The sequence below is a fragment of the Danio rerio genome, chromosome 16 (genome assembly GCF_052040795.2).
Source record: "Danio rerio strain M-AB ecotype USA chromosome 16, GRCz13ab, whole genome shotgun sequence".
Lineage (NCBI taxonomy): Eukaryota > Metazoa > Chordata > Actinopteri > Cypriniformes > Danionidae > Danio > Danio rerio.
Genome location: NC_141036.1, coordinates 30,489,840 through 30,504,882, shown reverse-complemented (window position 1 = coordinate 30,504,882; position 15,043 = coordinate 30,489,840). Strand labels below are relative to the sequence as shown.

General features: G+C 34.5%; 1 protein-coding gene across 50 annotated transcripts in view; it reads left to right on the top strand.

The window, feature by feature from the left end:
* Nucleotides 1-15,043, top strand: part of arhgef1 (Rho guanine nucleotide exchange factor 1) — a 91,240-nt gene that overhangs the window by 56,854 nt on the left and 19,343 nt on the right. For 6 of the 50 annotated variants that reach the window (XM_087285903.1, XM_087285902.1, XM_087285909.1 and 3 more), the window contains 9 exon segments: nt 1,396-1,438; nt 1,572-1,677; nt 1,765-1,905; nt 9,472-9,501; nt 10,810-10,927; nt 11,021-11,072; nt 11,390-11,422; nt 11,920-12,090; nt 13,693-13,837. In XM_087285903.1, the coding sequence (XP_087142029.1) occupies nt 1,396-1,438; nt 1,572-1,677; nt 1,765-1,905; nt 9,472-9,501; nt 10,810-10,927; nt 11,021-11,072; nt 11,390-11,422; nt 11,920-12,090; nt 13,693-13,837 (839 nt within the window). 50 annotated transcript variants of the gene reach the window in all.

Here is a 15,043-nt window from a genome sequence, read left to right as displayed (position 1 = left end):
GTTTGTCTGACCTTAACTTCCTGCTTTGGGTCGTGGGAATGACCTCCCCTGACAAATGGCAGTTTTTTTTTTTTTTTTTTTACTGCTTTTCATGTTTTTTTTTTTTTTGTTTTTGTTTTTTGAGTCTTTCTTTTTATCGTGGTTATTTATTTTGCACTGGACATTTCTTTAAGCTGACTGTAGATCAAACTGCTAACTAAACTCAATGGGAGAAAATGGTTGTTATTTATAATGTTGTGACCTCTGGTGGTGCTGCACTGCATTACATGCTACATTGGAAGTTATAATAAAACAGCAGCATTTTGGAAAAACTTCTAATAAATGGCATAATTTCAATTCATGTTTATTTCTATAGCGCTTTTACAATGTAGATTGTGTCAAAGCAGCTGAACATAGAAGTTCAAGCGAATTGAATCTGTCACTCCAGTTTTCAGGGTTGAAGTTCAGTTTAGTTCACTTTAGTGTGGTTTAATTATCAGTGTTGAAAGTCCAAACACTGAAGAGCAGATTCATTGATGCGCAGCTCCACAATTCCCAATTTATTTAATATTTATTTTGTCTACACTGTAAAAAATGCTGGGTTCCACACAATGTGTTCCCTCATGATATCCCATCACAAATCAATTAAGTGAACTTGTAAATTGTTTTTGAAATTGTTTTTGCAAATTTAAGTACATAAAACAAGATTGAACATAAAACAATTAAGCTGACCCTAAAAACTCAGAAATTGTGTTGATTCTGCTTATTTTAAGTAAGTGGATTGAACAAGCACCAAAAATATGTTTTAAGTCTATGAATTTATTTGAATAATAATTATGTAATTGAATTTTGAATGCAGAAATATAGTGCTCTCTGCTAAGTAGAGAATGCTGTGACAAAATATCTTTGTTTCACCTTTTATTTATTTTGTGCAAAATATTAACTCAATATTGCTCAATAATTGCTTAACACAAGCAATTGCAAACACAGCAAAGGTTTACCAAAAAACAAATATGTTTGAGGCATATGTATTGGCAACCCTATAAATTTATTTGAGCAAAATGTTTATGAAGTAGTGTCATTGGTATTTTACATATTTAGGAGTGACTAAGAACAGAAAAATGCAACCTTTTTTTACAGGACTATAAATATGAGGAAACATATGTGGTAAAAACAAAAAAACAGATTGTGTGATTGAAAAAAGGTTATTGGACTTCATAAAATGAGAAGTTGCAATAAGAAAATAAAACACAAAAAATATTTATATAATTAAATAAAGACATTTATTCACAGCTGTCTTTGCTCATATTGAAAAGTTGCCAATATTAGTGAAGGGCTCTGTATTTATGTAAAATACTCGAAGAAAAACATTCAGATGAGAAGATTTTCTCTTTTTTTCTAATCTTTCTCATCCAGATTCTCAAAGTATCAGTACCAAGTAACATCGCCCCTGAAATAGGTAAGACTTTTACCAGTTAGAATTCATTTAAATAAAAAGTATCAGAACTCTGGACCTGGTGTTGACATTGTGTTAATGCTGTAATTTCATTATATTCATTCACTTGCCCATCTCTCTCGATCTGGTCTTTAAGATCGCTTGCGTCCAGAACTGATCAATGAAGAGCAGCAAAAACGTTACGCTAATGAAATACAGTTTGCGCAGAGTCCAGAGATACTGCGACAGCTGGAAGACTTCAGGTGAGAGTTTTCTATTGATAAGTCTTGGAAATTCTAAATCATCAGTGCCATAGTGTCAAGTGTCATACTTCTTTTTTTCCATGTTAGGCAAAAGAGGATGATGGGAATGACACCTAATGAGCGGGAATTAAATGATGTGGAATCCCATCGACCCACTGATCGCATCCCTATGGACATGAAGGAGAAGGCTGTCGCTGAATCCCTGCTGGAAAAGATGGTTGAGGCCAAGTAAGAGCTATAAAATAATAATATCTTTTAATTTAATAGCAATTTTAATTATTTTGATTACGGCTGCATGATATTGGAAAAATCTGATATTGCGAGATTTTATTTTTCTGCAATAAATATTGCAATATAAATACAGTTTTAAAGGATGGTTTGATAAGTTTGAGCTCTATTAGATGGCTTTATGGGGAGTCTTAACAGTATTCAGGTACAGAAATTGAAAAATCACAATGGAAAAAAAATGCTTTTCTTCTTTTTTGTCTTGTTTCTAATCCAAATATCAAAACAATTTTTGTCAAAATATTGTTTAATTTTCACCGTCAGAAGGAATAAGTGAAAATTAATAGATTTAGCTTGTTTTAAGGAAATTATCTGCCTGTGGGGTATGTGAAATAATCTTTGGCCCAAAAACAAGACAAAAATTCTTAGTAACATTTTTTTTGGCATAAATCATATAAAGTCCATATAAATACAGTGATTAAACACTCAATAGCTAGCTTAGCATTCAAGTTAAGTTATCAGGGTTTCCGCGGGGTTTTAAAAAGTTCTTAAAAAGTCTTGAATTTGACATTGATATCTGCAGAAACCCTGGGTATGGTTTATGATTAAAGTCTGCATGAACCAGAAGCTCTGATCATTATATTAAATGAGAAAACAATGTGCGTGGCTTGTTTTTTTTATTTTGTGAGCTTATTGGATGTAGAAAAGTAGGCATTTCATTCAGAAAAATCAGGAAAGGGCTGTCGGGAGAGTAATTGCAACCTAACAGACACCTCCTCATCATTTCTGTTTGTTGTCATAGCACAGATGGAGCGGCATGATTAAGAATATTAACAATGGCCTATAGCTCAGACAGACAAAATATTTATTGTCTTATATAAGATGCAAGAATGAGGGAATAGAAGTGTCAATTTATGAAATTAGGAAACCAAGTTTTAACCTATGGTTTGCATAATCTGTTATAACCAAAGTGAACAAAATTTTGCTCAGTATTATAACTGCTGTTATGATGTTTATGAAACACATTATATCATTATTAATAAGGAATTATGCATGTATTTTTATACATTAAGAATAACCCTACATTGGATTATAAATAGAAAGTGTTGCTGAAATATAATACATGTGATGCAATGTTTGGAAAAGTTGTATGACAGCAGATAAAGGGAATATATTTTTTAGGGAATGAGTGAGGCATTTTTAGATGTTTAGTTTTTTTTTCACAAAAAAGGCACAATGTGTATGATTTTCAGCCTTTCTCTGCTTCGAACAACATATGTTTTAAATATTTTAACACACCTATGAATATGATTGCTGCAAATTTAATATTTTTTTTGCACAAACCAATAGGATGTGTTAAAGACGACAACTCACATGATTAACCAAACTACACCTTTGTAGTAGCACATGCCCACTAGTGGAAAAAATGGCATATTGTGCCTTTAAATTTCCATTAATTTTGCATTTCTAATGGGCTATATGCACACAAACTTTTAATTTTCAGCCAGGCAGCCCAAGAGTTTCCGATGAACTGTCTTTCCATTACAAAACTGTCACGTTTAAGCGGTCTTGTCTGCCTGTCCATATACGATATGAAGTGGGTTTTAGATCGGACAAGAAGCACTGCCATGTTTTTAAAATATGACAGTTTGGCCAATCCCAATTCTACCCCTTAGCCCTTCCCTCTCGTTTTGCGTGTTCACTTCAAGGGGTAGGGGTGTCCCAATTCTCTTTAGCTTTAAGGCATAGGGCTAAGGGGAAGTGCTAGAAACCCCTTCGAATAAAGATTTTTCAGGACCACACTCGAAACCAAGAGTTAAGAAAATATCCCAGAATACACCAGCCACAACGGCAAAATCATTGCACCCGGAAGTCAGGAGATCCACAAATTACTATTTTTTATTATTATTATGAATTTTTACGACAAACAAGCACATGTTTTAATATATTCATAACTGTGCTCGTGTTTTACCGTAATGATTTTAAAAAACAGCTAAAATGGAAATTGCTAAATTTTGTGATCTATAATTCCTATTAATGACTTCTGTATAGCAGTCCCACGACATTTTGAAACTCGATGAAACTAGAATACCCTGTCAGAAAGTCTAGTGGCTGAGAATGAGCTTTTTACAGTGTCTGCTATATCATGTGTTTACATAAATTAATATGGCCAATGTGTAAATAAGCAGTAGAGTTGCGATCTTATTGCCACATTAGATTGTTATGATAACATAATATATGCCTTCAGGGATTTCTTGAAGATAAACACTAAAAAAAAAAAGCAGCTGGAATAACCACAGCAGTCACGATCGTCTGATCTCATATGAAGCATGAGATCACGATGACATATGATGATGTGTGCAGGTGCTGTAGTGCTGTCCCAATTCTTAGGGGTAAATTTTGAAGCCCTTCCCCTTTACCCTCTGTTGTTAGGGCCAAGGGGAAGAGGTAGGGGTACAAAAATAGAATTGGGATTGGGCCTTTATTTTACCCCATTACTTTCCATAGAATTTCTGTTGCTACTGACGGCGCTAGTGTTTACAATGGTCTTTCATCCTGTTTTATGGTTGAACAACTAAATGAATGCATAAGATTATCAAGCTGAATGTTTTGTAATTACATTACAACATCAATGCTTGTGAAATTGAAAATAGTCACCTTAACCTTTCACTGGAAGTTTATCGATTGCTTTAAAACTCTAGCTGTGCATAGAGCCTGTAGTATTGATAATTATTTTGTTATATTCCATTTTATATCTTTGGACATTGTTCCACCTTCTGGCCAGTTGTTTGTTTTTGTCATGCTTTACATCAGATTCAAAAAAGCTTTTAGTATGAGTACTATTGAATGAGGGGAAACCATGGGATTGGACTTGCAAACAACCTGGAGAACAATAAAAGAAATTATGGATGCCAACTACCATACAAATTTTAATCGTACTAGTAATCTGTTTTGGTATAATGCAATAACGTATGAATACCTTGTTTTATTACCACTACACATCCCATATTTATCTCAGGATAGGTCAGTAGACAAATAGTAGGTGGTTCCCAATCACATAATTATACATCTTATTACCAGGTTTAAACTGAGCCTTGAACACTGGAATCTTGGTTGTGAGCGAACCAGCAGGTCGCTCTAGTCATGTCTGTTACTCAAAGTCAGATCTTTACTTTCTGTTGCCCACTGCAGTGGCGAGCCTATAATCCAGGAGTTATTTCTTACTGTGTGCTGTGTGATTTTGGTGTTTCCCTGCTGAGTCAAACACCAGCTATTGCAGAGGGGATGAACATGGTTTGCTGCAAGCACTTCTCTTTTTTTCCATTCACTCAAACAGACTATTGTAAAAATCTGCATTCAGCGCGGATCAGAAGCCCCGAGTCTGTCGATATTCACTCACTGGCTGCTAAGTGATGTCTATTGAATGTGTCATATTGCACAGGATCTTATTGCCGCTGTGCTGTTTGACCTCTTGCTGTTAATTCTCTAATAGTCATGTAAGAATTCAGTCCTCTCGCTGCTCTGCTTCATATGCAGTTCAGTTAACAGTTAACTGGAGATCAGCTGAGGTGTTCATACATGTTTCATTCTTGGCTCTTAAATTGTTCTCTGCTTAAAATGAATTCTGTAATCTTTTGAAAATGTGGTTAAGGTGACCTAAAATTAACATTTCTAAAAACTGAGATGAGATTGTCTTCTGTGTAACAGTGGAAAACACACAAAAAGGTATTAATCTCCATGACCAAGCTGCTCGTTTCTAAATAAAAATGGCCAATTGAGGTGTAGTCTCCAGTGCATGACTGGTGTATTGTATTAAAGCGTACAGTATATTGTTTTCGTACAGTATTATCGATTCCTACATTTACTTTAAATGTTAAAGATTATTCTAAAAAATAAAATATTATTATTTGTTAATACTATTTTTATTATTAAAATATTTATTATTATACTATTTATTTCTTTAAACTGAACATAACTAAATTTTTAGTAGACTTTAAGTTTTTTACACTAAAATATTTGTCATTCTGATTATACATTCACTAAATTCTAAAATCTCATTTTATTCTCACTTCACCAACTACAAACAAAAGCATCTCTGTCTGATTATTATATTTTATTTTTGTGGAGTTTACAGATTTTTGACCAATTTATTGATACAAATCATTGGAAACTTTTATGTGCTTTTTTGAATATGTAAATTTTTTTTCAGATGCAGTGTTGGGAAAGTTACTTTAGAAAGCAAAGTTACTCCTCATATTGAGTTACTCCCCAAAAAAAGTAATTAGTTGCGTTACTTAGTTGCTTTTTTTTGGAAAGTAATGTGTTACTTTACTTTTTCTGACCTGGCTTGATCTCCTTTAAAACTTGCTGTTTTGTTTGTTATTTATTTATTTATTTTTTAATAAAGGAGCTCCGCAGATAAAAACACACTGTACAACCTTCATTTACCCTTAAAAAAAATAAAAATAAATAAATAAATTATGTAGGATAATGTTTTATTCAGAAAACGTCCTGATCCCAGAGCTCTACATATCATATATACAGATTAATAGAGAGTAAAATAAAATTACTGTCCATTAAGATAATCCTCTTTTCATTTTCTTGCATGTTCAAAATAATAAGAATTTTCCATTGCAGAAATGTAAGACCCTGCCATTTTTTTTGCCTGTTCCTGCATTCTCTTATTGAGTGCGCAATTCAACGTGACTGCATTTATTTTCATTCTGCAACGTATTTTTTGCGAATTAATTCAACTAAAAAGTAACTTGCATTACAATTTTTAAAAAGTAACTCAAATATTAGTACTTTACTTTAAAAAGTAATACGTTACTTTACTCGTTTTTTTAAAGATATATTATTACATAACTCGCGTTACTTGTAATGCATTACCCCCCCCCACACTGCTCAGATGATATTGAGAGTAAGAAGAAACTAGTTGTGTCTTAAATAATAAACATTTCACTTATACACTCAGCCATGTGTAATCCCAAATGAAGCTCAATTTCTTCTTTTTTTTTTTTTACTAATTAAATTCACACTATTTTCCAGTAAATGTTTTTACAGTCATGAGCACAACAGCATTCAACATTGGGAGGTGGCATATTATCTTATATGGGAAACAAGCTTACATCTTTTACATGCTTGCAAAATCCAAAATTAAAAAGTAATCCAACTGTAGCGCCCAACAGCTCCTTCCCTTCTGCTACGAGCAAAACTTTGACTGTTAAGTTCATAAAGTGTTTAAAATTCCACACTTCTTTTTATCAGTTGAGTAAGTACATCATCAGGGTAATTAAAATGTATATTATTATTATTTTTATTATTATTATTATTATTTTGAATGCACTACTTACACTATTTATATTACAAAATGGTGTAGAATACTTAAGTGCGCGATTTGGAACACAACTATAGCCCTCAAATTTAGGTGAATTGCTCCTTTAAGCAAAGAAAGTCTTTAATTTTGAAGGGGATCACAGGTCGATGAGTGGGTCTGTAAGATTTACCATTAAACCCCACAGGAAGTGAGGACCCCTATGTAGGAAGTGAGTTTTTCTCCTCCGCTGAACACACACTGGCAATCTGACTTTAGCTCTTTACTTCTGCACAATGAAAACCAGTAGGAATAATCTGGCTTTTGTGGTGTTTATAACAGCCTTTTGTTCAGTTATAGCAACTAGTAATATTTTAGTTATGTATATCCTTATTGTATTTGAGTTCAACACTTTTCTTATTAATATACATTGCTCATTAATGAGCTTACAAGACAATTTAATATAACTGTATAAAGCTTAAAGTCTGCATGAACCGGAAGCAGTTGAGACTTTCCAGTATTTGTTTCACTTCCAACTCAAAGTAAATATTTATTAGGGAGCAGGCCCTTCATTTTGCGCATCATTCGCTCATGGCAAACTAACGGTTAGAGGGAGGGGTGTGACTTAAGTGTTTCATGAGCTTTTAAAAAGCTTATTCTGGTTTTTGAAAACTGAATTTTTTGCAGTGTTTCCACTTGTAACTCCTCAGCTTAGGAAGTTTGCATGGCATTAACCCTAACCGTGTGCCCAGCCAAGGATTTATCAAAATGATTTTGTGTTTCTTTATTATTTTATATATTTATTTTGGGTGATTTGTTAAAAGAAATGGCTCATTTGTCAATGAATCAGACTATTTTATTCACAGTGTGAGTGTTTACTGAACGACAAGTTGTCTGGACATTAAATTGCATATAACATTCGAATATTAAACTTGCAACTCTGGTTAAAAATAAAAGTTTATCTTCTGTTCTGTTGTCATCCTGCAGTCTGTGTTGTATAGTTGCTCTTTCTAGGAACACACTTTATTTTTATGAATAATATTAATCATAACACCAGTTACAGCTTACTGTAAACTCTGCAGTGTAATAAAGAGGCATGGTAGCAAACAAAGAGGAAGTGTTGCAAGGATAGAGTCAAAAGTGCCACGCTGGCAGGAAGTCTTTGCTCTTTGGCTTTCTGCCAGAGAGAATGAAGGGAAGGGGGATGAAGCAGGGGTCAGATTTGAGGCCAGCAGAGGGAGAAAAGCACAAGTGACAAAAGCTGGTTTGCAGTGAAGCAGCGTAGTTAATATATTCCACTCTTGCCAGGATAAAATGACAAAGTGTAAAGTGATCTAGAGGCTGCATGAGGAAAAAGTGCATTTAAAACACTGATTCTCCTCATTGAGAGACATTATTAGAGACACAATGCATCCTCAGAATTCACACAGATTCTTTTTATGTCTGAGGGTCTCAATATGTGCATTCAGTCTCTATATTCACTCATACAATCGTCCTCTGTTTCCTAAACAGTCTGCTTCCTCTTGCACTATTTTTTTTACTTTCTCATTCATTCTCCTCCCTCAGTGTTACAGTAATGACCTCACTTAGGGACACTCTGATTGGCTGCAGTCTTAATCTAAGAGGCGGTTTAAGGTTTTTGATTGGCCAGAGACCAGGGATTCCTTATCGCACTCCTCCTATTATATTACCATAGGAAAACATAAGGATCTAATTTCAATGTTCTTGCATGTGTGTTGCATCAGACAAAAACACAGTTAAATAGGAAGTTCTGCCGGCAAATTGCTTTGTTTGCTTTTGGACATCGCCATAAGACAGCCTCAGTGCCTTAGGAGAGAGCCATCGTAGAGTTTGGAGTTTGGGAAAATAGTGTAGATCAGTCTTTTAGACATCTAGGTTTGCAAAAGTTTGTTTCTCTAAGCCTTATTTTTAGGTTTTAAAGTTAGTAAGGAGTGCAATTTTTAATGCACCCTGGTTTTTCTTAGATTTTTAATTTTTTTATTTTAGTTTTCGTCTTATTTTCAAGTGACACAGAATATGTTCATTTGTTTGAATTCTACAAACAATACAACGCTTACTGTCATTTTGAGTGAGGAAAAGTTCAGGTTCCACCGTCCTAAAACAGAGTTAAAAACCGGTCGAGAGCGAGGAAGAAAAAATGTTACATAATTGTAAACGGTGAGTCTTTTAGACCGGCATTGTGCTACAGTTTTCTTTTGATGTCCCTCTAATTATTTCTGCTTCTTTTTTTGCAGCCCCTCAATTGTTCCTGACAAGGACAAAAGGTGAGTTATCTTATCATTGTAGATGCACAATGCACAAATAAAATGCATGTCTTTTCTGTATGTTATTCTCGTGTTATAGATTGTCGTAGTTTTTTTTGTCACAGTTTATAACGTTTTTCATTTAGTCATGAAAGTTTTACTTAGATGTAAAATAAAATGTTAATTTAAGGGAATGTTTTATAATTATTTGTCCTCCGTTGCTTTAATTGTCTTTGGATAAAAGTGTGTAATTATTAAATGCAAACTTACAATTATTTATTATTGATATAAATGCATTTAATAAAAAATAACTTTGCTAGAGATTCAGTTGCTGGAGTCTTGCAGCTGTTACAGTTGATCATTTTCTGCAGCTGTGCCACATAATTCCTGCATTTATGAGAAAATAGACATGCACTTGTGCACAGGCCCCTCCTTCAGACTTCTGTCCCTCCTTCTCTCTTCAGTCTTTCTCCTCCTCTCTTCACTCTTTCTCCTCCTCCTCTCCTCACTCTTTCTCCTCCTCCTCTCCTCACTTTTTCTCCTCCTCATCCCTTTATCCTCTTTCTCCTCCTACTCACTTTCCACATCTCCTCCCTTTTTTAATGTGGATCCTCATTAATGAGGATTATTGTACACTGCGCTGACTGCTTGCAGATCACATGTTCTCAGCTGCACCCCTTTTTAGTATATAGCTACATAGAATATAGAAAACAGCGTTGTCCATACCTATGACATACATACAATCATTTTATAGAGTGACTTCTGAGAGACATTCATATGTTTGCACATGGTACTAATAAATAAATGAACTTTTATTCAACAACTCTGCAGTAAGGTTATAAAAAGGGACCATAAAATAGTTTGTAATGAAACTATTCAAATAAATTATTATGAACATATATTATTCTTCATATAAATGAAAAGTTTTGATTAAACATTATTCTGTTTACCACAGCTGCAATTATATGATCAATAATATAGTAAAACTTTTAAACTGTGAAATATGATTGCAATTCTACTTTCTGTCTTAAATATAATTAGCATTTTCAGCATTATTACTCCAGTTCAGATTGTGACATGATCCTTTAAACATAAGTTAAAAATAAATAGCTTGTTTTAAAATATTTAATTGTACTGTTGCCAAACCTTTGACCTAAACCTGAAAAAAATGCATGAAATAAATGCATAATTGTTGCTATTTCTTTTAGGTTTATGGGTTTTGTTCAAAAAAATTGTTTAAATATGGACTTTTACAATGTGAATGTGTAACGTTAATACCAGGTGTAAACATTTAGGCCTGTAAACATCTGTGTTCTTTTCCACCATCAGTAACTCCATCTTTGGAGCAGTGGCTTATTATATGAAGTATCTTGGAGTCAAGACCAGAGCTTTTGACAACAAGAAGTCCAAGTCAGGATGGCGGCCCTCGGTTCCATCTATGCTGAAGGTCAATAAAAATATTCCATAATTCTTCTGCTTTAATGGCCGGGATTTGTTTGATCTTATCTCTAACAGCAATGCATCTTTCTTTGTTGGACAGCCATGGTCAGTCAACAAGCAGATCAAACCAGTCAAACCGCCTGGAATCGGCTGTACGTATTCAACATAATCCCTTTATTTCTCTGGACTAGAACACATGCTTTACTTACATCACATGCTTATTGACCAAACTTGTTCTATTTAACTGCGTGCATTGATTCGCATACAACCATTTACCTTAGATAAATTACCTATAACATCCCTGATGCCTGCTAGATAGATAACTGAAGATAACTAAAACCAGTGCACAATAAAACTACAGACCACTATGAGAAACATGCTGCATATATTCACTGAAATACCTGCAAGATCAAAGATGGTTGTAGCATTTAAAATACCTTGTTTGTGTTGCTATGTTTTCCTCTTGCAGATGACGGTAAGCAAAGTAGATTGGACTTTGAAGGTATTATGGTCTGTTCTTTTTGTGTAGATCCCCTTTTTTAGATGGTACATTCCTTTTCTAATCAAATCTAATGCATGTTTGCATGTTCCACTTCCAACACAAGGGTCTGTCTGTAGCTTTTGTATTCATCTGTCTAGGAAAATGTAGATTTGAAATGACTTTATTATGATGAAAAAGTTATTTTAATGCTTGCTTTACATGATCTAATTGTTACTAAGGGTGACTTATTCACTAAATGGATTTTAGATTAATGTTGTGTGTTGTTTGGTGTTTCTTTTTCCCTTTACCTGAGATTTTGGGCTGGATGGTTCTTTAAATTCCCAATGAATTACTAACACTGTTGGATTAAACTCCTTCATCTGTCATGTTGTCTTATTAGAACCGCACAACCATCTGTCCATCTTGATTTATTGTTTATAATCATGTATGAATGATGTGTTGCCTTTGAGCCTTCTTCTCATCTTTCTCTTTATCCTCTTTACTTTTTCTTCTTCTAGCAAAGCAAACCAAACAACCTCCTCATCGAGTGTCTGTTAGTGATAGTGTCACCCCTCCAGGGCGAAAAACTGGTATGACCGTGTCAGGGAGCACTCATGGGTCAGAGAGCAGTGAAGAGTTACCCATCAGTGTGAGTGTGACTCCCAGCCCTGACTTTCAAACTGATACAGGTGAGGATTAAAAAAAAAAAAAGTTTCTCATGTATTGTTGATTTAAATGCACCGAGAAAAAAAAATTGTCTTTTAAGAATTAAATATTTAGTTTAAATGTTATTAAAGGGTTAGTATGTTAGTATGTTTAAATGTTAACATTTATGGACTATTTTGTAATATACTAAAGGCCCGTACACTTGCTCGTGTTTTCCATCGACCTTTAACGCCTCGTGACTATAAAAAGAGCGTCAATGTGATTGTGCACACCAACGCGCAAAACGCCAGACGCAAAAGCGTCATTTAAAAAAAAAGCCTCATGCTTGTTTTTTTATTTGATTTGACGCGCCACATTAAAACCACCAATCAGGCTTGAACTTTTCTTCACGTGCTGAAGTTACAGTAAACAGCCCTTGGAGGTGCTCAAGCGCAAAACTGTCAATGCGAGCGCACATTGAAGAAGATGCCCAGAGGTGATATGAATGTGGAGCTGCTTATTGCTCTGTAAACAATAATAATTTCTTCATCGCTAGAGCTGGAGCTGCTACTTGAACCATCTATGCTTGTTGAGTCACCAGTAACTTTAACAACAAGCATGTGAACTTCCTCTCTTACTCCTCTTTTGTGTTACAAGCGGGTATCGGAAGCTTAAAGTTGTGTAGCGCCATCTAACGTCAAGGAGTGATTTTGCATACTCTTCTGCTTGACGGCAGTAAAAATCGATTGGGTTTGAAAGCGGAAAAACTTCTCGTAAAACGCTGCAAACGAAAAGCGTCCTGGTGTGTAGGAGCCTTAAGATTTTTTTAATTTGTCTTTTAAATCTTAATTTTAGTTCATTTGTTTAATAATTTTGGTTTGTTTATTTTTATAATTTTATTATATTATTTAAAACAAATATATTATTTAGTTTACTTTTTCAATTGTGCCATTTTATTAACTTACACAATATACATTAATTTGAGATGGTACGTGTGTATATACAGTGGTGCAAAAGTGTACATATGTCCCCTTACTGATTTCTTTTTTTTTTTTTGCATGCTTGTCACGCTTTAATGTTAAAGATCATCAAACAAAAATTTAAATATTAGTCAAAGATAACACAAGTAACCACATCCTGCAGTTTTGTAATAAAGGTTTTTATTATAAAAGGAAAACAAAATACAAAACTACATAACCTCTCTGTGAAAAGTGAGACAAAACTGGACATAAAACCTTGTTCTAAGTCCTAAAAGTTTATTAAATCTTTAATTAAAGGCAAAGTTGACAGAAAAACGGCTGAATGGAGCATATACTAATCTACAAATTATTCAGTCACAGGATGGCACCAAAAAGTCAAAAGCAGTGGCATACAAGTATATGAATAAAAAAAATTTAACATGTTCTCTGACAGTCGAGATGTTTCTAAATACCCAGATGAGTCTTTGTTATTAGTTAAGCATTTGTTAACTAGGTATAACATGCTTTTTAATGTTGTAAATGACCGATCAGAATTAAGTATTTCAGAGGGCCTTATTTATTTACTGTTTTGTTTTTTTTCAGTTTTTTTTTTAAGCTTATTGTAATAATGTATGTAAAATACAATTTACATACAATGTAATGTCATGTATCTTTTCTCTTATGCAGTAGGTATTATCAACAATCGCACAGACCCCAAACCAGCCTCTGAGGGTGGAGAAGTGTCTCCAGTCAGCACTGGTGGGACTGTGTCCATCTGTGAACCTCTCGCTGTCATTGATGTCCCTCCAGAAGACATTCAGGACAGCGGCAGGTAAGAAACCAGCATAAGAAGACAACTGATTAAAATGGCTAAATAGCTGCATACATTTAGCATACATTTGAATTGTGTAGAAATAGTTACTACATGAGTAAGGGAGGCTGGTAAAACTCCCTGTGTGCTTTGTGTCGGGGAGCTCGCTGTGTCCCTCCTGTGCTGCTGCTCCTGCTGCTGCCCGCCCGCAATAAACGCTACCCTCCTTGTGGACAACAAAGACCAAGACCATCCTTTACATGGCTCCCTCCCTCTCCCACTGTCCTCACTCCTTACTTCCTACATTCTTTTCTCCTCTGCATTTTGTGGCCTACTCTTCTCTTGTTTTGTTCCCATGTTCCTTGTGCCATATGATGTCCCATCTTTGTGAGTCAGTTTTTGTTAGCTTACAGTTCATGGTTTATCCATCCTGCAGTTTACATGTCTTGCTATATTGTGCCAATGCATCCAAAAATCTTAGTAAGTAGATTCTGTCTGAATTTGGGCTAATAACATGACTGTTGAAATGTTTGGAAGGTTTTATTTTCGGGTCTAGAAAGTTGTTTGTTATTTCTCAGACACTTTACAGTGTGCATTTGATGGAACATTCTGCTGTTCTGGTTATGGGGTTCGGTACAATGGCTAGAGCCTACAACCTTCTGGTCACCTTCTGGTCACCAGTGTTAACTTAAAGCAACAGATAAAGGAATAATTTACTCACCCTAAGACTGCATTTTCACTTGTACATTTTTGTTTTAGCACATCTTTTTAAAATGAAATCAATCCTTGTCCATATTGGCTTTTCTTTTAAAAGCTTTTTCTTTTTTATCTATGGTGGTCGAGAGAGCTTAAAGTGCTGCAATTTAAACAGACACATGCAATTACAAAAAACGGCAGCAAATTAAGAAAGTATCTTCATCCATTTGACAGCACACTTGCTGCAAATCCTCACAACTCATTAAAAAATGTGCTCCATTTTCCCACAACGCAAATTAATGTAACGCGCTGCATTTTCTTACAACTTAAATTAATACAACGCATTGCATTTTCTCACACCACAAAAAGAAAGGAACACAGCAAAAATGTTTCAAGGAGACCCAAACGTGACGGACACCGATGTGTCGTGACTGTAGCTCGGTGAAGTTGTTGGTGATTTTTGAAAGTTTTTTATTTTGTTTTATTTATTTGAACATCCTGACTCCTGTGTCTTTAGTATTTATTAGCCTA